Source organism: Eumetopias jubatus, unplaced genomic scaffold (assembly GCF_037043125.1).
Source record: "Eumetopias jubatus isolate StellerSeaLion01/CBP00866 unplaced genomic scaffold, mEumJub1_p1.0 scaffold_4, whole genome shotgun sequence".
In the NCBI taxonomy this organism is placed as follows: Eukaryota; Metazoa; Chordata; class Mammalia; order Carnivora; family Otariidae; genus Eumetopias; species Eumetopias jubatus.
This window is the reverse complement of record NW_028274810.1, coordinates 71957904-71985262: the sequence shown is the minus strand read 5'-3', so window position 1 is coordinate 71985262 and position 27359 is coordinate 71957904. Positions and strand designations below refer to the sequence as shown.

General features: G+C 52.9%; 2 protein-coding genes across 5 annotated transcripts in view; both read right to left on the bottom strand.

The window, feature by feature from the left end:
* Positions 1 to 994: 994 nt before the first annotated feature.
* PTCH2 (patched 2) lies at positions 995 to 15865 on the bottom strand. Of its 3 annotated transcripts, none has more exons than XM_088022457.1 (22): positions 15794 to 15865; positions 15143 to 15335; positions 9569 to 9758; positions 9393 to 9462; positions 9115 to 9206; positions 8302 to 8497; positions 7612 to 7733; positions 7315 to 7462; positions 7108 to 7239; positions 6863 to 7018; positions 6687 to 6779; positions 6002 to 6127; positions 5785 to 5903; positions 5312 to 5660; positions 4856 to 5189; positions 4624 to 4766; positions 4356 to 4536; positions 3928 to 4208; positions 3680 to 3817; positions 2355 to 2497; positions 2169 to 2268; positions 995 to 1754 (listed from the first exon to the last, which is right to left on the bottom strand). In XM_088022457.1, exons 1-22 carry the CDS (start codon positions 15863 to 15865, stop codon positions 1488 to 1490), a joined length of 3645 nt encoding a protein of 1214 aa, XP_087878583.1. In that variant the 3' UTR covers positions 995 to 1487. The 3 variants fall into 3 exon arrangements, with proteins under 3 accessions (XP_087878583.1, XP_027978990.1, XP_087878582.1); XM_028123189.2 differs by having other exon boundaries at positions 4856 to 5168; XM_088022456.1 differs by having other exon boundaries at positions 4856 to 5168; positions 7108 to 7462.
* A 7021-nt stretch (positions 15866 to 22886) lies between these two features.
* The window catches only part of EIF2B3 (eukaryotic translation initiation factor 2B subunit gamma), a 127619-nt gene continuing 123146 nt past the window's right edge, over positions 22887 to 27359 (bottom strand). For both annotated transcript variants that reach the window (XM_028123486.2, XM_028123487.2), the window contains exon 12: positions 22887 to 23068. In XM_028123486.2, the coding sequence (XP_027979287.1) occupies positions 23016 to 23068 (53 nt within the window). In that variant the 3' untranslated portion in view covers positions 22887 to 23015. The remainder of the gene's footprint in view (positions 23069 to 27359) is intronic.

Sequence of the window (27359 nt, the reverse complement as noted above, 5' to 3'; positions counted from 1 at the left end):
CGCTTAACCAACTGAGCCACCCAGGTGCCCCTATGTATTTTAGTGTTGATTCAACTGCTGTAAGTTTGTTTATGTATTTAATTAATTAATTTCGGATTTAGTCGGAATGTGATTTTCTGGCCTTTAGCCTGGTGGGAAGGATATGGGAAGGCAGTGCTCTTAAGGTGGGGTTGTTCTTGGTGAGTGGGTGACTGGAACACAGAGTGGGTATTTGTGTCTCTTGAGACTGGGCCCTGGAATAGTTGGGGAAGGGCAATAAAAGGCCTTTCCCACCTCATAGGGTGAGGTACTCTAGTCTAGCCCTGCGGTGTGGCCAGAATCTTCAAGGCCTCTGTACAGTGGGGCTATATGACATCACAGAATGAACAGCTTAAATACAGCACCTCATTGGCTGCTATAGCACAATCTCAGTTTCCAAACAGTTCCCCCACTCATCCATCCCCTGGCTGTCTGGCCAGAGATGCCTCTGGGGCACCAGACAGCTGACTTGCAGAGGCCTCTCGCCTTAGGTTGGTTTAGACATAAAGCTCCTAAAATATCTCCCCAGACCCTGCTATTTCCATCTCTGCTTCAGCTGGCTGCTTTCCCTATCTGCTTCCTCCTCACCTTCTGCCTGTTGCCTGGCTCTGCCCCTCCACCCATGCCCCCCATGCTGCTGAAACAGAAGGGTGGGCAATGAGCTGGAGAGGTGGACAGGGCTGGATTATGATGGCTCTGAAAGCCACACGGTAGAGTTTGACAACAAAAACATTTGTATCATTTCACATGCTAAGCACTTAACCCAGGTCCTATTACCAACTATATGTTCAACATGTTTGCTGAACATCATCTTCACTTGCCAGGTGAGTAAATAGACCCAAATTATGTGACAAAAATTTAGCACCTGGGGCCTTTCCCAGGTGCTACTAGAGTAGCCCCAGGAACTTAGACTATGATATTTCTATACCCGCAAACTCCCGTTTGTTCAAAAGAAAAGCACCAAAGTCATTTGAGATGAGTTCATATAGAATATATTTCACTCTTTAAAAATAAAACTTTCAGCGTAGCTAACATCTATACAAACTACAAAAATAAACATCTTCATATAAATAATTTATGTGGTAGGATGTGGGCAGAGATACAGACAGCCTACTCAGGAGTTACCAAGCGTGGGGGGCCAGGCCTCGCGAAGAGTGCTAGAGGACCCCTCCGTCTTGGTCGGCTAGGGGCCAGTAGCACAGGGTGGGTGGGGGGAGGGCCGACTGCAGCCCGAATTGCTGGCTTCTCCCTGCACCCGGACAGGCCCAGGCACACAGAACCCGGCGTGCGAGATGCTCTGAGCCCAGAGGCTGGTGGTCTCGAATGGCAGCAGGGAGGTCTGGGACGGCATGCAGGCGGACAGCGGCAGCCGGGCTCTCTGGGAGTCCATCCTGCAGTCGGTAACCCACCCATTGCTTCCCAGTGACTTCACGTGGCCCAAACAGGGTCTCCAGGCTTCAGGCGCTCTTTCACCCAGTGGCTGGACATGGTCCCCTAGAACTGAGGTTGCTAGGGGCGCTGGCAGCTGGTGTGGCAACAGGGGACCAAGGGGGCTCATCGGAGGCTGGGTGGATGTAGGCACCAGGCAGTGGGGGTGGGTGGAGGGCCACCGTCACGGAGGTAGTCACTCTGGCAAAGCTCTGGGGCAGGGTGGGGGACAACCCCCACCTGAGCCCTCCTTCCTGTGGAGCTGGGGGTCTGAGGACCTCTGGGCTCTCCTTGTACATCTGTACCACCTGGGGGGAGACACCGGTCCCAGTGAGCCCAGGGGTCCTGGCACCATAGTCCCCTTTAGCAGCTCACTTGTGCGTCACCATGATCATTGGGAAGCTGTGGCCCTTGTTGGCTTCCAGAAGGATCCAGAGCTGACAAGGGACAGGACGTTAAGGCCTAGGACAAACCCTGCACCTTGCTCTGGATCCTAAATGCCAAGGTGGGTCCCATAAAGAAGCCAGGAAAGCTGAGGGGCAGGGACACGGTATTGGGGCCAAGGGAGAGGGTACTACCCTCAGCTGATCTCACAGGGAGGGTCCTTGTGAGTTGAGTCCTGTCTTTTGGCCACTGAGGAGATTATTTTTCTGGCTCTGACTCTTCCCTCGCCTGTCCCACGCCATCCCCTGGGCTGGGAGCAGGGGGGAGGGTATGGTCACCTCTGGCGGGGGGCCCAGGATGGACAGCAGCACGGGCAGCAGCACGAGCCCATGGAGGAGGCCCAGGAGCGTGAGCACTGTTAGCACCACGAAAAAGTACCTGTGTGGGGGGCAGGTGGTCAGCCCGGGCAGCCCCTGGCGGCCAGCGCAGGCAGGCCACACCTCCCTGCCCCAGCCCTCCCCTACCTTATGATGAAGTCAAAGTTGGACCCAGCAAGCATGAGCAGACCCAGCAATGTGGAGACGGCCCCATCGGTCACTGGGGCAAATGTGTGCTCTAGGGCACAGGCAGCCCGCAGGTTCCGGCTACCCTGGGTGGTCAGGAAGCCCTGTGGGGGCAGAGAGGCCCTATAGCTGCTCCTTGGCCAGCCAGGCCCCCAACTTCTCATCTGTCCCTAGGGCTCCTGGGCCAGGTAAACCGAGCTGGGAACTGTCCAGGAAGTATGCATGAGTCTATTTAGGTAACACTGCATACGTATCTGGTGAGACACAGAAGTCTAGAATATTTGGCAAACAAAGCCCGTCACCCGTTTTTGTAAATAAAGTTTAGCTGACACGCAGCCACACCCATTCATCCGTGGACATATTATTGTCTGTGGCTGCTTCAGTGTTACCACGGCAGGACCCCCTCGGAGACTCTGGCCTGCCACGTCTAAGATATTTACTGTCTGGCTCTCTACAGAAAAAGTTTGCTGATCCCGGTCCAGAAGTCCAGCAGGATGGACACCAAAGGGGTCCCAGTTACTTGTTTGGATGGGATTTCAGAGGATTTCTAATTCTTTCTTTGTACTTGTCCGCGTGCTGACTTTGCCCCCCCTCCAGGGAGTGTATATCCCTCTTGTAATCAGAAGGACAGGGCTATCATGGGGGAAAAGGAAGGGAGCTGTTTGTGGGGTCTAGCCAGCTTTTGTGTCGGTGCTCCCGGCCCCCACTCCTCCTCAGCCAGGGAACCCGGAGCTTTGGGAGAGGCCGAGCCTCTGTCCCGGAAGAACCCCTCCTTTGCTCACATTGTCACCCGGCTACCGTCCTGTTTCTCTGACCCCTTCACAGTAAAACCATCCAAAAAACTACTGGTTCCCATTTTCTCACCTTCCATTCGGTCCCCATTTCGGCCAGGCCTTTGTCCCCTCCTCTCCGCTGAAATGGCTGCTTATTTATTTCTTTAATGTTTATTGTTTATCTCTACACTATAGGATATAATCTCCTTGAAGGTAAAGCCTGTCTGTATTGCTCTTGTACCCCAATTCTTTTCTTTAAAGTTTATTTATTTAAGTAATCTCTATACCCAAGTGGGGCTCCAACTCATGTCCCTGAGATCAAGAGTAACATGCTCTACCAAATGAGCTAGCCAAGCGCCCCTATATCCCCAATTCTTTTTTTGGGGGGGGCTGTGCCTGAACAGGGACTTGAAACCAATTCTTAAATAGTACCTAGCACATAGTAGGTGCTTAATAAATATTTGTTGAATACTGAATCAGCTGGTCCACCCCTCCCCCAGTGCCTGTGCTCACCAGAGCCACGTGGACTGTGAACTCAACACCAATGCCTACAGAGGCCACAAGGATCACCACGGGGATGGCACTCAGTTTGATGCCCAGGAAACCCATGATGCCAAAGAGCTCCACAGTCATCATCGCCAGGACCAGTACCTGGGGAAGGCAGGGCTCACCCAGGGCTCCTGGGAGAAAGGACGATGGGCAGGGTGGGGCAGGGTCGGGGAGCCATGGGTCTCTCTTGCCTCATCCCTGCGAGGACTCACTATGAGGCCGGCCGTCCAGGGGTTGAGCAGCAGCAGGGCACAGACGAGGAAAGTGCATACCAGCAGGATGCAGATAGCCAGCAGGAAGTAGTGCCGCAGGCCCAGATACTGCTCCCAGAAGAGGAAGGGGGAGCCGCTGGGGTAGGCACGCACCCCGGCCCGGCCTGCCTCGGCGCACGCTGCCCGGGCCCCCTCGATGGCCTCCACGAAGTCTGCGGTCTTCTGGAGGCCATGCAGTAGGAAGGGGAACTGGGCAAATTCCAGGGGCTGGGCTGCCGGGACTGTGGAGGGTAGGGGGTAGCAGGGAAGGGGGGTGACCAGTAAGCACGGGGAGCAGTGGGCAGGGCCTTAGGGTAGGGCCTGTGTGGGCCCAGGCTGAGGCTCTTGCTGGGCTCCCCCCGCCGGCGCCCCCCACCCCCGGGACTCACTGCGAAGGTTCTCCCCGGTGGTGTCGTACTTGTCATGCAGCCACTCGGGAGGTGGGGGGTAGAAGTTGGCCTGTGAGGCTGCCAGGCCCAGCGGGTCACTGCTTACCCACATGGTCAGCCCCACGTAGAAGAGCTCGGGTGGAATCAGCCCCTCCTTATCTACCAGCTTCCTTGTGGTCAGCTGTAGAGGCAGAGAGGGCTGAAGGTCTGGGCCCACGAGGCCTAGAGCCCCTCTGTGCATCCCGACCCTTCCAGCCCCCCTTCCAACCTGGCTGAAATCCAAAGGCTCTTGGGCATCCCCGGTCTGGATGAGCAGCTTGTAGGCCAGTGCCCCATCCTCGGAGCCGTTGCGGTACGAGAGGTGGCTAATGCGCCCGGAAGCCCAGTCCTGGTCAAAGGCAGCCTGGATCCCTAGGGGAGAACGAGGGAGTGTGCATTAGCTTGTGGCCCCAGGGGCTCGGGCCTGCGGCAGCCTCCCCACCAACTGCCTTGCCTCTCACCCTGTAGCCAGTTCCGGTAATAGTGCAGCCAGGTGCGGGGCGCCTGGGTGGCAGGGCGGGGCAGCACGGCCTTGAGAGAACTGAAGCGCTGGTGCAGATCAAAGAGGGCGCGTTGGGAGTGGGCGTAGTCAAAGCCACCCTGTGTCACCAGGGCCACCTCATACAGGGAGAAGTACCTGAGCTGGGCGCTCAGGAAGGCATGCTCCTTGGTGCCCCGAGGCACCACATCCGTCAGGGCCAGCCCGTCCTGCACCAGGGTGGCTCCGTAGAGGCTCAGGCCCAGAAGAGCCCCAAAGAGCACCAGTACCATGGCCTGTGGGAAATGGCAACCAAGCTGGAGGCCCAGGGATGCCCCCCCACCCCCGCCCCCAGCACTCAGGTGGCGGGCTCGGCCCTCTGCCCACACCTAAGCCTCTGCCCTGGCTCCCCCCAACTTCTCCAGGCCTAGAGCCTCACCTTGCTGTGCGCCTGGAGCAGCCAGGGTGCGAACTGATAGCGGGCGAAATGGGCAAGACTCCAGCGGGCACAGGGCAGGGAGCTGCAGGTTGCCTTTTGCCTGGTCCCCTCCTCTTGGCCTAGGAGGTCCCGTGTGGACCCTCCTGGGCTGAAGAGCTCAGAGCCCAGTGGGTCGGAAGGTGGGGGCACCAAGCGGGCTCGGGGGGGCAGGATGGTGACGACATGCTGGCTGCTGGCTTCACAGCGGGTGAAGGCTTGAACTGTGGCCGTCAGGTGGGCAATGCCCACTGGTCCTGTCCCATCCCCTAGCTCCCGGGGCAGAATCTGAATCACCCGAGCAGAGCAGGGCCTGGAAGAGGCAGAGAGTGCGGGTGACAGGTCTGTGGGGATGCCAGTGAGGGGACGGGACGGGACGGGACGGGGCCCCGGAGGTGAGGGCTGGCAGGCCGGGGGTGGGGACGCAGGGAGAGTACCTAGAGAAGCAGCAGAGCACGTCAAGGCGCTGGCAGTGGCGCCGGTGCAGGTCCAGGCTGAGGACCGCCGGGAAGACAAGCATCACGGCCGCGAAGTTGCAGCCGACCACTATGGCTGCCTGGGGGAAGGACAGGGGGGACGCAAAGGCTGGATGAAGCAGGCCCCCGGCTTCAGGCTGCCCTCACTGGGTGACGGGGCCGTTTGCTGAGGCCTCACCTGCAAGGAGAAGGCCCGCAGTGCAGGGATGGGAACGAGGGCGGCCATGAAGAAGGCCACCATGTGGTTGATGGATGTGAGCGCCACGCTGGTCCCCGTGCGCTGCAGACACTCGCCTGTGCGCTCCTGCCAGGACAGGGGAGGAGCTGTGGGTCCTCAAGGTAGAGCGGAGGGGAGGCCTGGGAGCTTGGGATGGCGGAGGGGGGACAGTAACCACACGGCAGCTCACACTTACGGAGTAGCTCACACGCGTCACTCACACTGTTCCAAGCATTCAGCCGGAGTTATCACCGATCCTCACCACACCCTCACGACACAAGCACTATCGTCACCCCTGTTACAGATGAGGAAACTGAGGCACAGACAGTTTACCAGCCTAAGGTCCCCTAAACCAAGAGGCTCTTTTTTTAAAAAAAGAAAAAAAACATTTACTTATTTATTTGAGAGAGAGCGAGAGAACATGAGCGAGCATGAGCAGGGGGAAGGGCAGAGGGAGAGAATCTCAAGCAGGCTCCCCGCTAGGAACAGAGCCCAACACAGGGCTCGATCCCAGGACCCTGAGATCATGACCTCAGCCGAAATCAAGAGTCAGACACTTAACCCACCGAGCCACCCAGGTGCCCCGGCCAAGAGGCTCTATGCTGAGCTGCTTCAGATGAGCCCAGGCTGGAGGATGAGGCCTCACCTGGAGAGGGGTGCCAGGGGGGGCCTCTGTGAAGGCATGTGCCAGCAGGAATATGTCATCCACACCGATGCCCAGTGCCAGGAAGGGCAGGACCTGGAGGGGCACAGCGAGGGTAGCTGGAGGAACTGAGTAGCCTGGACTGTGGGCCCCGAGTCTGCCCTGGAGTCCTGGTGTACCTGGGTAGTGGCAGCATTGAAGGCGATGCCAAGCAGGGAGCAGAGCCCAAGGCCCGAGGCCACTGCCAGGGCTACCAGCAGCACCCCTGCAAGGCCCACCGCACCCTGGGACTGGGCACAGTCCCAGCGCAGCATTGTCACACAGGCATAGGCTAGCTGTGGGGAGAGAGGGCACAGGCTCGGACGGTGGTTCCCGGGGGAGCACCGGGTAGAGGCTGGGGCAAGGCGCTGGGAGCAGGACCCACCATGAGCAGATAGCCTCCCACCACGCGGGCAGCACTGACTTCAGAGAAAGCGTGCAGGATGTCATCCAGGGTGGTGGAGGAAAAGGCATGGATCTGCTGGGATGAATTCTGAGGCAGGGCCTCCTGAGCCAGCTGGAGAGACGGGGTAGATGTGAGGGGCAGGAGGGGGCGGCCTCGGGCACCACCCTTGCCCGGCTCTGCACGGACCTGCACAAAGCGCCGCTGCCAGGCTTGCAGCACTGTGCCGGCCTGCTCCTCACTCCAGCCGATGTCATGCGTCTGGTAGTCGCCTCGGAAGTGCTCATACAGCTGGCGGGGACTCATCAGCAGGAAGGTGCTCTGCAGGGCCTCTGCCCTGGCGGTGGGTAGGGGAGAGCTGGGGGTCAGAGTGGGCCGGAGCACCCAACGGGGGCTGAAGAGGGGGGGCTTTGCTGGAGCCGCCTGGAATCAGAGTGTGGATGGCCATGCCTGGGGCCCCCTTGCCAGCCTCCAGGGAGGCCTTACCTCAGCAGCTGTCCTTGGGGGTCTCTGGAGATGCCCCCCAGCAGCAATTCCTCCTGCCAGTGCATAAATTTGTGGGAAAAGCCGTGGCAGCCCCCACTCAGCTCCTGAGCCACATTGGGAGCCTGGAGGGGGACAGGAGAGGCCCTGGCTGTGGGTAACCGGGGGCCCCTGGGATGGTACCTCCAGGAGCCACACCTGCCACGGGGCTCTGTAGCCTGAAGTGGACATAACCATTCTCCTGAGCCTCTCGCCTACTCTGAAAGTGAACAGCTCTTGTCCTGCAGCGAGGAGGCCACAAGAGGAAGCAGAGGCCTGGAAATAGGCTTCTGGGAAGAGCTGGAGTAACTTTGGTGGGTTTTGGAAAAAGGTTCACATTCACAGGGCCACAGAGACACTCAGGAAACTTGGTATGATACTTGTGCTTAGCTCATTTGTCCTCAGTTTCTCTGTACAAGTCCGCTTGGATGAAGTCCAGTGTCCCTGGGCTTAGAAAAGCACAAAGGGATTCATATACCACGTGAGGGTTTCTTAGGGAAACTGAATGGGGAGGGAAGGGTCTAGGCATGAGGCAGAATGGGGGCAGGGTAACAATGTCCAGGAAATGGGAGGCAGAGCACAGAGCACAATTTGCTCTCTCCCAGAAGAGAGAAGGAAAACAACCTTTCTCTGGCAAACTTGGCCGGCACCCACCTGCTTGCCATGATGGTTAGGGGCACTAGGCGGGCAGTGGAGATCGTCAGGGTGAAGACAGGGCCGCCCCACATAGGCCTGGCCCACCTGTGCCTTGTCTAGCAGCTCCCGGAAGCCCTCGAGGGAGGCAAAGGGGCCCAGTTCCTCCAGCAGCTGCTCTGGATCCAGGTTGGTCCACTGGATGTCAGGACGGCCGCTGAGGGGAGAGCCCGTGGTTGGTGAGGGTAAAGGATCAATTCCCACTCCCCAAAATGCTGCTGGGGACCCCTGCTGTACCCCAGCCTCCTCCCAGCTGCTCATCAATCCCTCTGTATGAAGGGTCGGCAATGCTGAGCTTCCCAGAACTCCCAGGCTACACCAGTCCGCCAGGTGGCTGCACTGAGACGGACATGAGGACAGACAGTACTTAATACATGGAAAAGGCCAGACGAGCCCCACCGTCCCTTCCCAAGCCATCCACCTTTGGTTCTAATACATAACCACGTGGACACCCGCCTCCAACAGCTTCTCCTTCTGGCCTGTGCAGCGGCTTAGCTCATAGCTACCTCTCCTGGGCAAAGTCGCTTTCTGGGGATCTTTTTTTCTCTTTGTTCTGCTTTGTCTAAATAAGGCAAGTCTAACTTTCCTTCGGAGGCCAGGAGAAGGGGGATGTGGAGAGAGCCGTGGGGCATCCTGTGCTCTGGCCCCGGCCTAACAGGTGGCTTAGGCTCTCGGTAAGGTTTTGATCATCCTCTTGCCGCCCACCCTCTCTTCTGGGGGGGACGTCCCAGCCTAGCTGAGGCAGGGCCTGGGGGCGGCTGTGGTGGCACTCACGGCAAGTAGGCAGAGCCTCCTTGGAGTTTGGCTCCCTCCCAGAAGCAGTCGAGGGGGGTGAGGATCACGCACGGAAACAGCTTCTCGATCATCTGCCAGGGACAGCCCAGGCCACATCAGTCTTGCTCCTGGGCTCCTTTCTCCACAGTCTCGGTAGGACACCCTCGGTAACCTCCCACCTCCCAACTTTTAACCTCCCCGTCTCTCAGAGCCCCCCACTACTTGCAGAAAAAAAGTCCCCCTCGGCCCAGTCTCAAAGAACAGCTCAGGACACTCACCCGCTCAATCATTCCATTTTCAATTAGGGGAATTCCTGACTTGTAGCAGATTTTGTTCAAATCCCAGGACCTGAAATGGCCAGGGCGCAAGAGATCAGCGGAAGAGGAGGATTCCCACGCCAGCCCTGCCACCGCGCGCCTCACTCCCAGCTGCTCGGGGACTCAGCCAGACTCACTTTCCATAGAGTGATACTTGCACTTTACTGGCGGTGAGGGCTGCCTGGAGGTGGAGGCCAAGTGCCTCAGGTGTGAGGACATTCTCCCCTTCCTGGCGTGGGGTCTGTATCAACATCTGGGAGGTGTATGCAGCCTCGTCCCCCAGCTTCTCCCTGGTGTAATGTAACTCCTGGCTCACCCGGCTGCCCGCTGTCAGAGCAGAGAGAGAAAGCTGGGGGTCCGAGCTCTGGGGCTGCGGGGCCCTCGCCGGCTGAGGCCTCCCACGACGAGTGGGAGAAGCGCTCTGAGAGGAGCCCCTGCTTTTTCCTTGATGGTCGTGCTGACTCCCCAAGCTCCTGGCACTCCGCTTAGAATCTGGGGCTTTGTGTGGAAGTGAGAGACACCTCAGTTGGATGGAATTCTTGTGTGGTCTAAGATTTAAACTGGAACCAGGTTGGCTCGGTGTGGGGCAAATGACTTCAAAATGAGAGGTCAGTATGAGTTGGGCCAGGGCTGGGGTTACGGAGGTATCCCGGTAAGGGAGCCCTCACTCAGCCCCTCTATGTTCTGGTGAGGAACACGAGGAGGGGCAAAAGGGATCAATAGGGAGGCTGCTAATGGGAGGGTCTCCTCACAGAACAGGTCGAGTGCTAGGGCTGGTTCCTGGGTCAGGTTGTCTCAGGCAGTGCTTTCTAGCCATACATCTTTTTGCAAATTGTTATGCCAGACAATTACCAGTGTCTGGTAATAATGGGCCCTGTGGGGGCACAGGTGAGGGGGAGCATCAGACAGACTTCAGTGGGATGCTGTCAACATGCTGCTTCTACTCATGTGAGTTACCTGGGATCACCTGGCGGAGGTGACATCAACATGGGCCAAGGGGAAGAAAGGGTTCCAGACCCCAGATCTCACTGTCCAGGCCACGGGGAGGCACAGTGCCAGGCCTGCCTCAGGCTCCTTGATCTCGGGACCCCTCCAGTCCTGCATTGTGTGGGTGGGTGGGCAGGGGTGCTGTGAGGGGACGTGACCTGAGTGGGGTTTGGAGGAGGGCAAGGGCAAGGGCAAGGGCGAAACCACCGTTGCGGCTTTCTGGACTTGGTCTGGTCTTAGGCCCAGTTCTGCTGCCACACATCCGGGGCCTCTTCCTGTTGGGTTCCTGCCACCTCTGGGGCCCACACGTACCCCTTCTGTGAGACTCCAGCCCCACCTGCGATCGTCGTGCTCCCCAATCTCTTTTTCAAACCCGTATAATCTCCTCATTCATGAGAGCTGCACACCCTTAGTACACGCCCCCCCACAGATTTACCCACATGCTCACACCTCCCCACTCAAATCACATTCCTGGCCCGCCCTCACAAATACAGTCTCACTAAGCCATGCTGTGCACGACCACCGTTTTCTTCCTTCCCTGACTCCCCACTCCTCCCCCAGGCCTGCCCTGCAGTGTTTATTTCACCAGGCTTAGGCCAGAGCTGCCACAAGGAGGGACAGGAGGGGACAGAAATAAGCTCCTCATAGTAAGTGAGTTTGCTGAGGGGAGGGAGGCACAGGAGAAGGAAGGAACCCAGAAAGAGCTATCAAGAAAGCAAGAGAAAGAAACACTGGACATGTAAAGTACAACATCAAAGAAAATAAAGATCCTCAGAAAAAAAATGAGGCAAAGGAAAAAGTAAACCTCAGCTGACAACAATGATGATGACAGACATGAGGACAGATGAACTGGGATGCACTGTGCGGGCAAGGAGGGACAGCAGGCGTGAGGGAGAAGCCAGAGGCTCTGGACACATCTGGCCTTGAGCTTGGGCTCTGACATTTAGCCTGTGCTTGGGACAAATGACTTAGTCTCTCTGCCCTCAATTTCCTCATCTGTCAAATGGGGACAGGGCCTACCTTGGTGGAATTAGAATCAATGCAGGTAAAGTACTTAGGAAACTGCCCAGCACAAAGTAGGAACAGATAAGGAATTATTATTAAATGGTTGCTGGGAAAGAGATTGTGGGACAGAAAAATGAGAAAGAACTGGAGTAAAAAAGACTGAGTGGGGAGGAAGGAGGAGAACAGGGGAAGGAGACATCAAAATCAACACATCTTTTAAAAACTTTTGGGGGCGCCTGGGTGGCTCAGTCGTTAAGCGTCTGCCTTCGGCTCAGGTCATGATCCCAGGGTCCTGGGATCGAGCCCCGCATCGGGCTCCTTGCTCCACGGGAGGCCTGCTTCTCCCTCTCCCACTCCCCCTGCTTGTGTTCCCTCTCTCGCTGTGTCTCTCTCTGTCAAATAAATAAAATCTTAAAAAAAAAAAAAAACCTTTTGTCCCTTTACAAAAGGGAGACTATAACTTGTTAGCCAGCTTGGAAAATGAATCCACCTTATAGGGAATCCTACAATGGTAATATATATAATCCTATATTATAGGTAACATGAATTAAAACAGCAATAAATTACCATCTATCAATTTAGCCAAAATAAAAAAAATGATAGCCCCCGTTGCTGGCTTATAGGAGTGTACTCTAGCCTACCACCAGAGAGTAATTTGGTATGATATTTGGAGGGAAGCCATACTGTAATATATATCAGACCCTGAGAAATGTTCATAATCTTTGGTCCAGAAATTTTACATGTAAGGGCCTGTAAGCTATTGTAGTGATGCAGTCCTTCTCTGAGTGAATTGGGAGCCATGGTAGGTTTTGAGCAGAGAAGTGAGATGACCTGACTTTTTCATCACCTAACAATACATTCTGGAGCTGAGCTGTGAAATGAATAGGAATTGGCCAAGGGAAGAAGTCAGGAAAAGGCATTCTGGACCAAGTAGGTGTAGGGAACTGTCAAAGGCTCAGCATTGCTGAGTGAGGCAGAGACAATGCTGGAGAAGAAATCAAGAGTTAGGTTGCGGAGGGCCTAGAACGTTTGCTAAGGAGCTTGAACTTGATTCTGGAGACTGCCCAGAACCTCGTAGAAAGTTGTGGAAGGGCTCTAAGCAGGGTACCAACTTGGCCAGATTTAGATACACCACAGGAGGGCAGTGTGGAGGCAGATTAGAAGGTGAGTCCTGCAGAAGATTGGTCACTTCTCTAACAGACTTTGATTTTGCTGGCCATCCTCTGAAAGGCCCAGTGATTCAGGGAAGCTGGATCCCTCCCCAGCCTCAGGGGGTGAAATTTGATTAGTCAATCACAGTAATTCCACTGCCTTTGCCAAGTGAACGGTTTAGGCATAGCTCCACAGTTCTTGCCAAAGTGACCAAATGGGAAGTCAGCTGGGGGGCTTCTGGTAAATTTTCCCTCACTTCCGAAAAGGGACCATTGCAGTAGCCACTTGGGACAAGGAGGTGATAAGCCTGAGGACAAAAGCCCCACATGCTGAGGAAGGCTTAGGAGAAAGATAGGAAGAACCTGGGTCCTTGCTGATGTCCTTAGGTTGCTGAATTAACCATCCCGGAACTGCTCTACCGTCTACTACCAGATTTCCTGTTCTTCCTTCCTTCCTTCCTGCCTGCCTGCCTGCCTGCCTCCCTCCCTCTCTTTCTTTTTTCCTCTTTCATGTGGCAAAAGCATATTGAATGATATAATCAGGAATGTACGACCATAGACTGAGAAAGGCCTCAACTAGAGCAACAGCCACAGGGTGAAAAGGAGGGGTCTGTTATGAGAGAAATTAAGAAAGAAGAATTTGCTGGTTTAGTAACCAGTTAGGTAAGCAAGGAGAACTGAGGCTGACTCCCAAGGTTTCAGCCTTGGGTTTTTGAGAGGATAGTGGTTCCACCAATTGATATGTTTCACCCTGCCTTCTAGATACATGTCCCTTGTTTTCAGGGACAGCTCCAATTTCAAGCCATCTCAATCATTGTTCCTGTAAGTACTAGTTGGGCTGTAATGTTGTGGGGGTTTTTTGTTTGTTTATTTATTTATTTATTTATTTATTTATTTATTTATTATTTTAGAGATCAATCTATCTCTGAGCCTTTTAGCTTTAAAATTGATCAGGAAGGACGAGTCACATTCTGTCTCTCACCATGGCAAAGCTGGAGGGGACCCTGAACTCTGATAGCCAGTGTCCTGCTTCTTTTGTTGCTTTCCATATTAGCAAAACAGGAAAGGAATAGAGAATACTCTTTAGCCCTCGCCTTGATCAGCTCCTCGTTGCCTAGGGCATGGCTGGGAGAAGCCTCAACTACGGATGTACAGAGAAGAAATCAGGTCAGGATCACTGGTTTTACCTCACCCCAGCCCTAGCTGATACAGGACCCAGCAGTATTCTGAAATAAAGGAAAAAACCCTCAGAATTGGCCACCACCCTTTTACATCACCCCTCCACAAACAGCAGCAAAGATCTAGTAGGATCTAGCCTGTCCTGTGCTGGAGTGCAGGAGAGAGGATGAGGAACATGGAGGTTCAAGCCATGTTTAGATGGGAAAGATCTGGGGAATGAAGAAGGAGGAAGAGCGGGGAGACAGCTTCTATTGTGGCAGGAAATCCAACAGTCATTTGGGACCACCCAGGCAGCCGCGGTGTGGGTGGGGGTATGTGTGTGTGCATGTATGCACATGTGTGTCCTGGGGCTGGGGGCAGGCAGGCAGGCACAGAGAAACATCTGCTCTGGACCCCAGGGCTGGCCTAGAGTGCATATGGATGTGTGAGCCTGCAGAGGGCTGGGGTAGGGTGGGGATGGGGTGTGGGAGCCCAACAGGCAGGCAGGCAGGCTCCAAGAAACATCTGCTCTGCATCCTAGGGCTTGCCAGCATTTGAAATAACTCAAGGGTGTGAGACTCTAACCTGGCCCTGCCTTTGGGTGTGGGCCAGGGCTGGGGGAGGTTTGGGGGGACCCACCAATGCAAATTTCCCAGGAAAGAACAGAGGAGAGTTTGACTCTACTGAAGGGCTAGCATATGAAACCAGCCCCCAGGAAAGGAGGGTTATGCCAAAATTATTAATAAGAAATCATTTTTACCTAATGCTTCCATTAGGAAGTGAGGATTTGGTTGCATCTGACCTCGCTGTTTCCACAAAGTGTAGACCCTGTGCCACTTTTTTTCTCCTAAATGGTTGCAGGGGGCCTCAGTGCACAGGACTCTAGGTGCATGGGACCTCTCCATGGAGGCCTGCCAGATGATTTACTCAGTTTCCCCAGCCCAGTTGTAATTTTCTTGATTCTCCTGATCAGCTGTGATCTCTCCCTGCCTTGTCTTACTCAGGTAATCATACTCTGCTCTATATTCTACTGTATGTTATATTGCAGCACATATTTTACTCTCCTTGCTACTGAAAGATTTTGGTTGCCTTTGCAAACCCTGCCATGAAGTAAAAAACACACATAAAAAGTTGGTAATAATTGCTAAACAAACACACAGACACACACAAGCTCACATGTAACTATTCTATAGACCTATTCACTCCATCATCTCCATCATCTGCACATGTCCATTTACAGGTGTGGGAGGGAGCACTGCTCCCAGATGCCCAGGCTCTGTACCCTGGAGAGGCATGTACCCTCTCCAGACCCAGGGCCGGGCCCCCTAGAACTCAGTAGCCAGCTCCTCACCCTGTTCTTGTCTTGGGCTCACCATACCCAAGCAGCTGTGACTAGTGTCCACAACTCACCTTCCACCCAGAGCTGTTCTAGGTCTGTCTCAATGATGGCCACGCGGAGACCCAGTGCCAGGGCTCCAAAGGCCAAGAGGCCCAGGAAGAGCACTTTGCCACAGTGTCTCTGGATCCCGCAGCCCAAAGAGAAGAGCAGCCCCTGGAAGTAAGCACGAAGCCAGAGTGGAGCCTTCAGGCTCCCAGCTAGGATCTGGGATGGAAAGAGAAGTGTCAGCCAGGCTTTACTGTAACAATGCATGAAATCCTCCCCTTTTCTCCTTATGTGCACCCTCTGCCAAGCCCCAGCTTCTTGGTTTCTGGATGCAGGACAGGTAGGAGCTACACAGACAGAGTCCCAAAGGTGGAAAATATTTAAATCTATTCCTTGTCTCTCCCCCACCCCCCTCCCCCATACACACCGAGGAAGGCACGGATCCTTTTCTGAGAATAAGATACATAGGCACACATCTGTTCTCAGGTGGACAGAGGTGAAACCCAGACACAGTCTCACCCGCCAGATGCCGAGAAGACACAGAAAGACGCACACACACCCTTAAGGGGTGGGCTATAACCCTGCACTTTAGAGACATCACACCTCGCAGAGTGACAGACCTGGGGGTCTCTAGACCTGGTCCCAATCTTTCTCCCTCTGGCTTCCCGTCCACTCACCTGGGGTGATGCGGCTCGAGCTGGGGGTGTATAGCCAGGGGGCAGCTCCTGGAGTGGCGGCGGCCGAGCCATGCCGGCGGGGATGGGGGGCGTGGGCGCCCCCAACCCGCGTTATCTGGGATTCTCCATAAGCTGGCCTGGTACCCGGGTACCGCGGCGGAGCCCCGCGTCGGGACTCCGCAGGGCCGCTTAGGCGCGGCGTGGGTGAGGGTGGGGTGCCGGCGTGCCGCGGCGGCTGCGATGGGGTACCGCAGTCGGCCCCGCGTGCAGGCAGAGCTACCGGCCCGCGACGCCCCACGCTGCTAGAGGTGGAGAACGCAGTGAGGAGGAGGCGTCCTTAGCTCCAGAAAAAGGGAGCGGGCCGGGACGACGCCCTCCCATTGGCTGAGAGGTCCGCAAATTACCCGGAGCCGCGCGGCCGGATCCGCTGCTAGGCGACGGCGCCGCGGGTGGGGGCGGGGCAGGAGACCACCCAGGCAGGGCCACCCCACGCCTCGCTTCCCCGGCCGCCCGCGGGGCCCTCGGGGAGGAGCAGGGAGGGCGATCCCGGGGAGGCACGGCGCTGGCCAAGCATAAGCCAGGAGACGCCAATGCTGAGAAAGGGTATCTGCTGGCCGACCCAGCCAAGACCCAAAGACTGACTTCACTCTTTTCTGCCTCCATTCTTGTCCCTTTCAGTCCACTCTCCACCGAGGCCAGAGTCATCTCTCTAAAATGCAAATCTGATGATAGCTCCAAAACACAAAGCCCATTTGGAGCACGGAGCCCCGCATGATCTAACTAAAGCCTTCTCTCCCATAATTCCTTCACATCCACTCAATGTTCCTTCCAGCCCTGCAGAGTTAGATGTAATTTCCTAAAGGCACCATGGCATTCCAGGCGTTTCTGCCTTAGTACGTGTTGTGGCCCTGTTGTCTTGGAAGACAACCTTCAAAACTGAACATGAGCCAATCACCCCTCTTTGAAGACTGCCTTGATTCACACCTCCCTCCTGACAGTTGCTTCTTTCATTGTGCTCCTTGTAACATACTATTATTGCATTTATGACACAACTTAGGTACTTGAGACTGTGCCTCCCTCACTAGACAATAAGTAGGTGCTCAGTAATGGTTGAGTGAGTCACTGAGAGTTGCAGAAACCAAGGTGGAAAGGACTGGAAACAGAGACTAGTTCCTTTATTAAATTTTCATCAACTGGGGCGCCTGGGTGGCTCAGTTGTTAAGCGTCTGCCTTTGGCTCAGGTCATGGTCCCAGGGTCCTGGGATCGAGCCCCGCATCGGGCTCCCTGCTCCGCGGGAAGCCTGCTTCTCCCTCTCCCACTCCCCCTGCTTGTGTTCCCGCTCTCGCTGTGTCTCTCTCTGTCAAATAACTAAATAAAATCTTAAAAAACTTTAAAAAAGAAAAAAAATTTTCATCAACAGACCTGAGCTGTTTCTGCCAGGTTTCTGAATGATTAACCCTGAGTGTCAGAGGAGGGCAAAGTCAATATTCTAACATGCGAGGTTTGGGAAAGAGAAACAGAATCTCCAATAAACTCATTACTCTAATACAACTACTACTATCTCTGGCCAATTTCTTGGTCAGTTCCTCCAGACTTGTTTATCATTACATCATTAACATTTCATGTTACTACATAGTGTTTGTATCAATCATTTGGACAATGTCCTTAGGACAGATTCCCAGAAGTGAGGGTGTTGGGTCAAAAAGTATGAAGATTTTTATGGCTCTTGCTACACGTTGTCAAATTGCTTTCTGAAAACGTGTCAATTAACATTATTTCCAGAGCCTCCGTCCTGTGGAAAGGGAAATTTTAGGCTGAGGGGATGAACTTCACCTAACAGGTTTGCCACATCTCTTGGTCCATCCATCCAGCAAAATGCCTATGGAGGAAGTAATCCATGCAGGATGCTTTTGGCCAAGTAGTAACTACACGTTAAAAGCAGCATGTGTGCTTAGCACTTTCTTCTTCCATGTTATCCTGTTGTGGATAAAGAAAGTGGATCCTCGGCATCTGGGGAAGATGCTGGAATAGGAGGATCCAAGAAAGTGTATCCTCAGGGGCGCCTGGGTGGCTCAATCAGTCAGTTGGCTGCCTTCAGTTCAGGCCATGATCCCGGGGTCCGGGGATCGAGCCCCGCATTGGGCTCCCTGCTCAGCGGGGAGCCTGCTTCTCCCTCTCCCTCTGTTCCTCCCCCTGCTTGTGCTCTCTCTTGCTGTCTCTCCTGCTGTCAAAGAAATAAATTTTCAAAAAAAAAAAAAAAAAGTGTACCCTCAGCAATTCTCTGGGTATAGAAATAGCCTCTAAACTAGCTGTGTGGGCCCCTGGATTGCTCTTGGGGCTACAGCTGAGTATGGCTGGGTACCCAAGCAGACAGACTTTGCTGTAAGTAGCTCTTGAGACCTCCTTCCCTCTAACCAGACTCTGCAAGCCCAAGTCCATGGAGAAAGATTTGTTGTAATCATCTGGGCCTTGGGACTCTGCTTCTACCACAGGCCCACCATTGCTAACAACTGTGCTGAAGCCCAGCATTTCTGTGGATGCTTCCAGGGTAGGGCTTGCCTGCTGGGAAAACTTCTTGCCAAAGTCCAAAGACCCAGTGTGGGAGAAACTAGTCTGTAGTTCTAACCATTCCAACCCAGGGCCTAGTGCCCTCTGGCTGCTCCAAGCTCCAAGATGACCTTTCTTTTCCCCAATGAAGTGATTTCTTGAGTGCAGCTGAGCTCAGCCAGGGCGAGCTAAAGCCACAGACCCCAGGGAACAGGAAGGGAGGCAGAAGCGCCTCTTCTCTAAGTAGCCTGCTTCACTATGGAACAGCCTGGTCCAGTGTCACTTCCACTGGATCTGGGAATGTGTTTTGGGCTCAAACCAGAGAAGTTCTCCAAAGAATAACAAAAAAGAAAAGCAATCTAATTAATTCATTATCACCAAGGAGTAAGTCTAACTACTGATTGAGACAAAAATCCCTTAAGGTCTGTTATGTGTCCACCCCTTTGCTAAGCTCTGGATTTGCAGGGTACCTGCTTTTTTTTTTTTTAAAGATTTTTATATATTTATTTGTCAGAGAGAGAGAGAGAGAGCACAAGCAGGGGGAGCAGTAGAGGGAGAGGGAGAAGCAAGCTCCTCACTGAGCAAGGAGCCCAATGTGGGACTCGATCCCAGGACCCCGGGATCATGACCTGAGCCGAAGGCAGACGCTTAACGACTGAGCCCCCCAGGTGTCCCAGGGTACCTGCTTTTCCTAAGTTCACAGCCTAAGGGAGAGCACAAAGACCACAGCGGAAACTACTGTGAGGTGGAACACTCAGGGAGGTTTAAGTTAGAGGGATTGGATGGGAGAGGTGGGAGGATTACCAAATCGAAAAGAAGACATTGGTTCAAGGTCTGCTTATGAGAGCTTGGGCAAGTCATATGATCTCTGACATTGACATAAGGATTAAATGAGATAATATATGTGGCTGAGGAACAGTGCCAGGAAAAGTGAGGTAAAACACACACACACACACACACACACACACACACACACACACACACACACACACAGAGTGTTGGAAAGTGACCAGTCTGGCTTCAGGGTAGGGTCCATGTGGGAGGAACTAGGGCAGGCCTTCTTTCCTTGGCATTCCCCCAGGCTTCTCACTCATGCTTTGGGCCGGCTTTAGTTATCTGGGCCCGGCAGAGTCAGTAACCCCGAGATGTGGAAGAGGGAAGCAAGGAGCCCTGGCACCACCAACCCCCCCCCTCCCCCTGCCATCCATTATGTTTAATGGCCAAGCCTGGGACTATATACCCCCTTCCCTATAGGCAGCTTTAGGCCAATAGCACCTGTCAAGTCTCTAGTGTCAGAGGCTGCAACCAGAGATCAGAAAATGGCCTTTTACCTTGAAGGTGGAGTAAGAAGAGAGGCTGAGAATCAAAGCCGAATCTCCCCCATTTATCTATAGCAGAAAAGCCCCTGATGCAGTCCTTCTGGGTGGCGGCAGATGGCTCAGGTCGAGGACAAGTCATCCTGGCTTCAAGTAGAATGTGTGCTCCTGCCCAGCCTCTTTCCTTCCCTGTGAGCTCCATCAGAGCTAAGTTTTCTAGACCTGGTGTCTGGGTGGTCCTTCCCACACCCACTCCCTCTTCCTCAGACACATTTAACTATTTAGAAAACAGCATACAAAGGCCTGGCTTATGTACCTCCTTAGGGGTAGGGAGGGCTGTGGATAAAGAAAGTGTGCTTTCTGTGGTTCTCTGGAAATAGAAACAGCTTATAAACTAGGCTCTGCAGGCCCCTAGATTGCTCCTGGGGCTCCAGCTAAAGACAATTCCCCACGAACCCCCTCCCCGCCACCTCCATGGATGGGAGCAGGATAGGAAGAGTAATGTGGTGAAGGACTGGGAAGAAGTTTAGCCTCTGGCCTTGGGAAAAAGCTTGGAGGGCAGTCTTGGCAGTCAGTCCCCTTACTGGCTCAGGAGCTGCTGCCAGCAGGTGAGGGTGAGGTGTTACTGGGGGAGGGGTTCCTGGAGTAGTAGATATCAAATTTTGTCTGACCTGGCAAGCTCCCAGAACTCCAGGTGTTGTTGCCCAACACCTCCCCAGAGTCCTCCCTGATTGGTACTGAAAGCCCCCTTCCTCCTCACCTCCACTTCCCTCACGGAGCATCCCTGGGAGAGGCGGGGCAGGCGACCCCTTTACCTGCCTGGCTCTTCTGGCTTCTGCCCCGTGGAGAGGTGGCTGGCCAGTGGAAATTCAGTTGCTATCTTTTAGATACTTTCAAACTCTCTGTAGCTGCTGCCAAAAGGAAACAAAAATGGTCCCTGCCTTCTGGCAAATAGAGCAAAGAGAAGAGAAATGAAAGCATCTTGGGCACCCAGTCAATCCCGGTGTTTTTGGAGACAATAGCATCAGTGTCCTGGGCTGGGGTTGTTCCCAGCTGGGACTTAAACTTAAGTGAGGCCTTCCCCAGGGAAACCCTTACCTTGTCCTGTTTTCTCCAGCTCCCTCCTTTTCTTGGAGCAGGGCTGCTCATGGGCTTGTGCAAGGGAAGGTGGAGGAGAGGTCTTTCCTCTATCCTGCAGTCAGGGATTCCACAAAGGCTCCGTGGGGAAGATCAGGAAGGGGTACGGGAAGGCTCTGGGACAGTTTATTCAATCCCTTCTCATCCCCTACCTACCTCCTTCCAAACCTATCCAGCTTCATCCCCTTTCTGTTCACAAGGAGCAGCCTTCTGGCCTCTTGGGCCACCTAGATCCCAAGGGTCAGAAAGCTCTGAGAGAAGGGACAGAATTTGAGAATAGGAAGAGCCTTTAGAAGTTGTCCAGTGCAACTTTCCCATTTTGCAGATGTGGAAACACAGGGACAGAGGAGAGGCGGCGACTGGGCTAAAGCCAAGCAACATTCCGGAGGGCAGGTCTCCTTCCAGCCAGTGTCATCTGGGCTCCACAGATTTCATTTCATTTCAATAGGGGACCCCCCCCCTCCCCGGGGGGCACTACGCAGCTCTTTACTCCCGCTCCCCCTCCCCCGCAGTCCTATCTCTTTCAACCACTTCTGCTGGGCCATTTTGGCTCCTGTCTGATGAGGACAAGCGTTCAGGAACCTTGTCCCCACCAGTGGTAGGAATGTGGAGCTCGAGGCTCCCAAGAAGGCTGGTGGAGGTGGAGATCCCCCCGGGTAGGAATGCTCATCCAGTCTCTCACAAGTTCAATGAGACCAGGACTAAGATTCAAGCAAGATTACACCAATGAACTTTAGAGACTTCGGATTTTTGAAGCAACGTGGAAACCAGTATTTCAAATCATTCTTTATAATTACTGCCACCCACAGTGAGCACATCAAGGGAAACCTTTACTTTGATAATTCTAGGAGGTAAAATTTCACCCCAGGAACCACTTTTATCTTCCACCAAACACCTGCAGGTTGTAAAGGAGTTCAGGGGGAGGCAAGAGCCCAGGATGCGTGTGTTTGGGAGTGGGGGTGGTAAAGGGAAGGCGGACAGGATTCCAGAAGGGCTATGAGTATGGAAGTCTTACTTCTTAATTATCTGAAGCAGGAGAGGCAGTATAATTAGGATATAAAGGAGTGCAGCTGGAGAAGAGTCAGAAAGACTGAAATCATGATAAAGGTTCCTGGCTTTTACTTACCAGGTTGAATAGACCATAGACTCCTCACTGAGGGGAGGTGAGAAGGAGTCTGTCTGTCTTCATAGATCACAGCTTTCTTTTATTTTTATTTATTTTAAAAAAGATTTTATTTACCTATTTGATGAGAGAGAGCGTGCATGTGCACAAGCAGGAAGAGCGGCAGGCAGAGGGAGAAGCAGGCCTCCCGCTGAGCAGGGCGCCCGATGCGGGGCTCGATCTCAGGACCCTGGGATCATGACCTGAGCTGAAGTCAGCCGCCTAACTGACTGAGCCCCCTAGGTGCCCCACGGCTTTCTTTTATTGCTCTTGCCTCTGCTAAGACCAGTGGAGTTAGGCTTGATGCCTAGGCCAGGGCTGCCTCCTGCCTGTTTTAAGTCTCCAAAAGTCAACAGTTGACATGGAAAACGTGACTAGTGACTGGGAAGTAGGGAGTGAATGGCAGGTGAGGCTGGAGGTGGGGAGGTGGCAGGGGCTGGGAATCTGTGGAACAGAGTAGAGTATTAAGTCCTGGACTAAGGATTGGGGGCCAGGCTGCCCAAATTGGCAGCTGGAGAAGGAGCCTCATGTACGAGGTGGCACTGCCAGCAGCTGGGCCTATGGGTCTAGAAAGCCTGATTAGGGTCAGGAACTGAAGTACTTCCGGGTCCTTTCAGGTGGAAGATGCTTTTATGGGCTAGGCTGGGCCAACCAGTCAGAAAGCAGTCCTCAGAGCGTTACCCTGCCGCCCCTGCCTGATAACCATAGTACACAAGAGCCAGGCCACTGCGTCTTATCCTGTTCTACACACTGGCTCTAGATGGTTTTTACCACGTGACTCAAACCCGGCACTTGGGACTACTCCACAAGTCTCCAGCATACCTTTGGGAATGCCCCCCCCCCGTCCTTTTTAAAGTTTATTTAAATAAATTTTACACCCAACGTGAGGCTCAAACTCACAACCCCGAGATCAAGAGCCTCATGCTCTACTGACTGAGCCAGCCAGGCGCCCCATGGGAGCCCTTCTTTATTGGGAAATAAATACAGAGTCAAACAGGTGGGCCAGCCAACATCTGTAGTTCTGAGGGCCAAGAGAAAGGAGTCTGACTTGCTCAGAACTCAGATCTCCATGAGCTGGTCACTCCCCACGATCACCTCGTTCACTCGTTTGGCTACAAAAGAGAAGAAAAAAGTTGTTTGAGAACTGGCAGTAAAGGTGTCATTTCAAACCAAATTATTTCTAATTTCTATGTTCATAAACATTTATTCGTCTCCTATGTGGCTCTGCTCTTGAGAAGATCTTAGGAATACAATTTGCTAAAGGGATTATAGGAGAGGCAGCATTTTCTCACACAGGAGGAAGGGACTCACTCTTTTTAAACCTAGCTTCTGGGGGACTTCACATAGGAGGGGAACTGGATGGGTCTTACAGGATGAATAGAGTCTTTTCAGGCAGTGTATCAAAGGGAAGGCATTCCAGGCTGTTGGAACAACGTGAGCAAAGGTACAAAAATACAAGGAAGGCAAACATGAAATACTGTGGTGTGGCCAAATGGTAGGGGGTGGGGGAAAGGGGTGAGAAGCAGTGGCACTAAACAGTTAAATGGAGATATCCAAAGGAGAAGGGGTGATGCTTCACATATAACATGGAAATAATACCACCTACTGCAGAGTTGTTGTGAGAATTCAAAGACTTAAAGAATCCTCAAGTGGTGGATAAGCAGTGGCCATTATTTTGTAAAGTCCAAAATGTGGCCCTCCCTGACCTGATCCTTGCCTACCTCTCCAGCTTCATGTTCCACCATTTTGCAATTATACCTACAAGCCATATTATTTTGTAGCTCTAGACCTCTGCACAGGCTGTTCCCTCTGTCTAGAATGCCTTTCTTGCCCCTCATCCCATCACACTCTTGCCCTAAATGCCCTAATCAAGCACTTCCACTATTAGTGGTGCCTTCCCTTCCAAACTGTCCATTTCCCGCTTTGTGAAAACACTACCTGATACATACCTCTGTCTCTACGTCATTATCTCATTCTCCTACGCTTCCCATTAAGAATCTCAAGGGTGGGGCCAGTGTATTTATGTTTCTACCCCAGTGTCTACCACAGCTACCGGCACAGGAAGATTTCAGAGGTCCCGGGTAGTGAGGAGGACAGGGTATGATTATTAAGTGGAGAGCGAAAGTTGAAAGGAGATGAGGGTTGGTAAGAGTCGAGAAGCTCAGAGAATTGTAAAGCTGAGTGTAAGTAGTCCAAGATATTTTGAAGAGAAGGAGCGAAGAGGAAGACTATGAGCCCTCAATATATTTAGGGGAGCACCGTGGAAGTTGACCAGTGATGGGGTGAAGGGTGACAAAAGGGTTAGTTTTCTAGGAATAAGAGCAATAGAATGGAGGCAGTGAACGAATGGTCGGGAAGGGGTAGGGGGACCCAGGGGCATGTTATCTACTTCTTGCCTGGAGGTAGGGGACACATGCAGGAGACAGGAGAGTTTTCCTGCCCTCTATTGGCTCAGACAGAAAAAGCTGACCAGCTGGCTGGAAATGGATTCTTTCTGGGCAAGCTTCCCATGGTTTCTAAGGATCCAACATGTTTCTTGTCACACTTGGGAGCCTGAATGTGACCCTGATAGGGATTGGGGGCCAGGCTGCCCAAATTGGCTTTCCTGATGCTCTACTTCAGTCTTAGAAGGCTTTGGTGCAGCAAAATGAAGATCCTTGATGATGGGACCAAGATTGATAGAGACATGTTTGAGTTTGTTCATACTGCCCATAGGCTGAAGCCTCTAAGGGGGTTTCTGACTGCAGCTTTGGAGACCTTAAGAATTCAGACACGTCTTCCGTTCTACCCACTTTTCAGCTTTGCTTCTTGCTATATCTCCCTTGTGCCCTATATTCTAGATTTTGCAAATGGTTTGCAGCTTCCAACACATTGGATTTTTTTTTGCCTTCAAGTGCTTGCTTACATGGGTTCCCCTGTGCTTGAGAGGTTCTTCCCTTTGTGTATTTGATAAACAGCCCAAAAGTTCAAGATTTAGCATTAATTCCTTCCTTGGGCCAGAACTGACCGATTTCTCTTTTATGTCCTTAATTAACCCTGACAGTCTCCTACCATCATACCTGAGAAACTTTTCCATAATTCTTTCTTTACTTGTCTGTTTCTGTACTGGGGGCCGTTGGACAGCAAGAGGCAAATCTGACTCATCTTTACACCTCTAGCCTAGAATATAGGAGGCAGTAATAGTTGGTTGAATGTGCGTGTGTTTTGGGGGTTATGTGAGAGTGCAGATGTAGGAAACGGAGCATATATAGAAGAGAAGGCCCCCAACCTCTTTGTCGAGAGTGTAACTGACACATTCGGTGCGTTACGGCAAGGGCGCTTAGGGATCCAGAGCATCCTCAGGCCTATTTCTCTAACTTTCCCCATAGGAAGGGAAAACTCGGTCTCGGCTTTTCACCAAGTTTGCTGTTATGGCACCATGTTGGACGGAGGCAAACTCAGAGAAGGAAAAGATAGGAAAGGGAAGAAGAAAAGGTGACAATGTGGAAAAGACCTTCTGAGTCAGAAGGACTTGAGTTCTAATTTGCCTTTGAGCAGATTATTTCATGTCTTTGGGCTTTAGTTTTCTCATCAAGTAGGGATTCTATAAGATGGAGAGAAAGAGCCCAGCATGGTGCTCTGATAAGTATTAAACAGAAGTTACAGAATGGGGCTGGGGCCGGCCTCCTTTTTACGCTTCATAGCCATCTGTTTTCTTCAGTGAAAGGAATGGGAAGGAGGCCCAGATACTGCTCAGGCTGTGAAATTCCCTAGGGCTGGGGATGGTCCTGGAGTGTGACTGTCAATCAGGATCCACCCTTGAGATAAGACTGACCAGAGAAGAACAAAGGAAATACTTCTTTGGCTAGCTTCTCAGGGGACCTCCAAAAGCTGCTTTTTACCCTTTATCCCTCTACAGCCATGAGTCAGCCTCATCATCGCCTATCTAGACTCTTACATTTATTCTTCCTTCACCCAGTCTCTCCCTAGTTTCCAGAGATACTGCGCTGCTCTGAAGACAGTCTTAGTTCTTTTTTTTTTTTTAAAGATTTTATTTATTTATTTGACAGAGAGAGACACAGCGAGAGAGGGAACATAAGCAGGGGGAGTGGGAGAGGGAGAAGCAGGCTTCCTTCCCGCTGAGCAGGGAGCCCGAAAAGGGGCTCGATCCCAGGACCCCAGGATCACGACCTGAGCGGAAGGCAGACGCTTAACGACTGAGCCACCCAGGCGTCCCGACAGTCTTAGTTCTAATTAACACTCTACTTTGGCCCTCAGTGCTCCAGACCAGAAGGGCAAATGAGGTGTCTGGCTGGGGCAGACAATGCTTTCTTTTGCTCCGCCAGGCTCCAAATACACACCTGAGCCCTGTTTGGCCTGCCCTACCCACTTTTCCCTCTACCCTCTGGTCTGCTCTTGGCCTGGGGATGGGAGAAGACTTGCTTATTGGGATTCAGGGAAGAGAGACTAGATCTGGCATTTTGGGGATGGATGTATTTTCATGGGGATTCTGTAAGGTGGAGGAAACCTGGAGGGAGTAACAAGCCGTACTCGTTCTGCTTGGCCAGGGCTGGAAGCAGGTTCCAGTAAACACTTGAAAAGTTCTGGGCTGGAATCAGATCCTAAGGATCCTTCCCTCAGAGTACAACGGGAGGCTGGTAAGCTGAGGAGAAACCACCACCGGGGACAGAAGGGAATGACAAGCTGCATATGAAAAGCTGCACTGCTGGGAAGCTGGGAAGGATTCCTGCTAGCCAGGACTTGACCTATATGCCTGTCAGGTCTACTTTCATGGCCACAGGACTGGTCACTGTGGTCACAGGGAAGAGATCCAAGTTCCCTCACTGACAATAAGAAGAGACTCACATGAAGTTTCCAATTAGGGTCTCCAGGTTTTGACTTTGTTGGCTGTGGCTTTTCTACTGGCTTGAGCAGGAGGTCAAACTTGACTACCAGGATTTTTGCCAGAAATAATCTCATTAACTGAGCATGCTGGGGTGCGGGTGAGAAAACCCAGAACTCTGTTAGAAAATGGCTTGTTCTACTGGTGGTGTTAGAAGAGGCCAGAGAGGGCTACAGTGGGTTGTAAGAGTCACATTTTGGGGGTGTAAGACTCATATGGACGTAGTAACTCTCTGGTATGTAAATGATTGAAATCTGGAGAGGGGACAGCGCTGCTTCTGAGGATGAATGTTTTTTTTCTGAAATCCCTCCAGGTGAGGAAGATTGACTGGGGACTCTGCCGTCTACTGAGGTGTTTGCTGCTGAGGATCTGAGTTGCTGATGTTTGTCTGGGTCATCTACAGTAAAAGGTCTCGAGTGCTGCACTAATGGCTAGGAATTTGCCTTCTCCATATGGCTCAGCTGCAAGGACAAGTGACAGTGGGAACAGATGACCGGCCAGGAGTAACTGTGGCAGGAAGG

Bases quoted from the DNA above. Each gene is read 5' to 3' on its own strand.
- PTCH2 (XM_088022456.1), bottom strand. From the start codon at position 15,865: ATGGCTCGGCCGCCGCCACTCCAGGAGCTGCCCCCTGGCTATACACCC. The intron at 5,904-6,001 runs GTGAGGCCTCAG...TCCTTCCCCCAG, and splicing joins TGCGGGCCTTCTCCTTGCAG to GCAGCCATAGTGGTCGGCTG. The intron at 5,661-5,784 runs GTACTCTCCCTG...TGCCTCTTCCAG, and splicing joins GTGCTCTGCTGCTTCTCTAG to GCCCTGCTCTGCTCGGGTGA.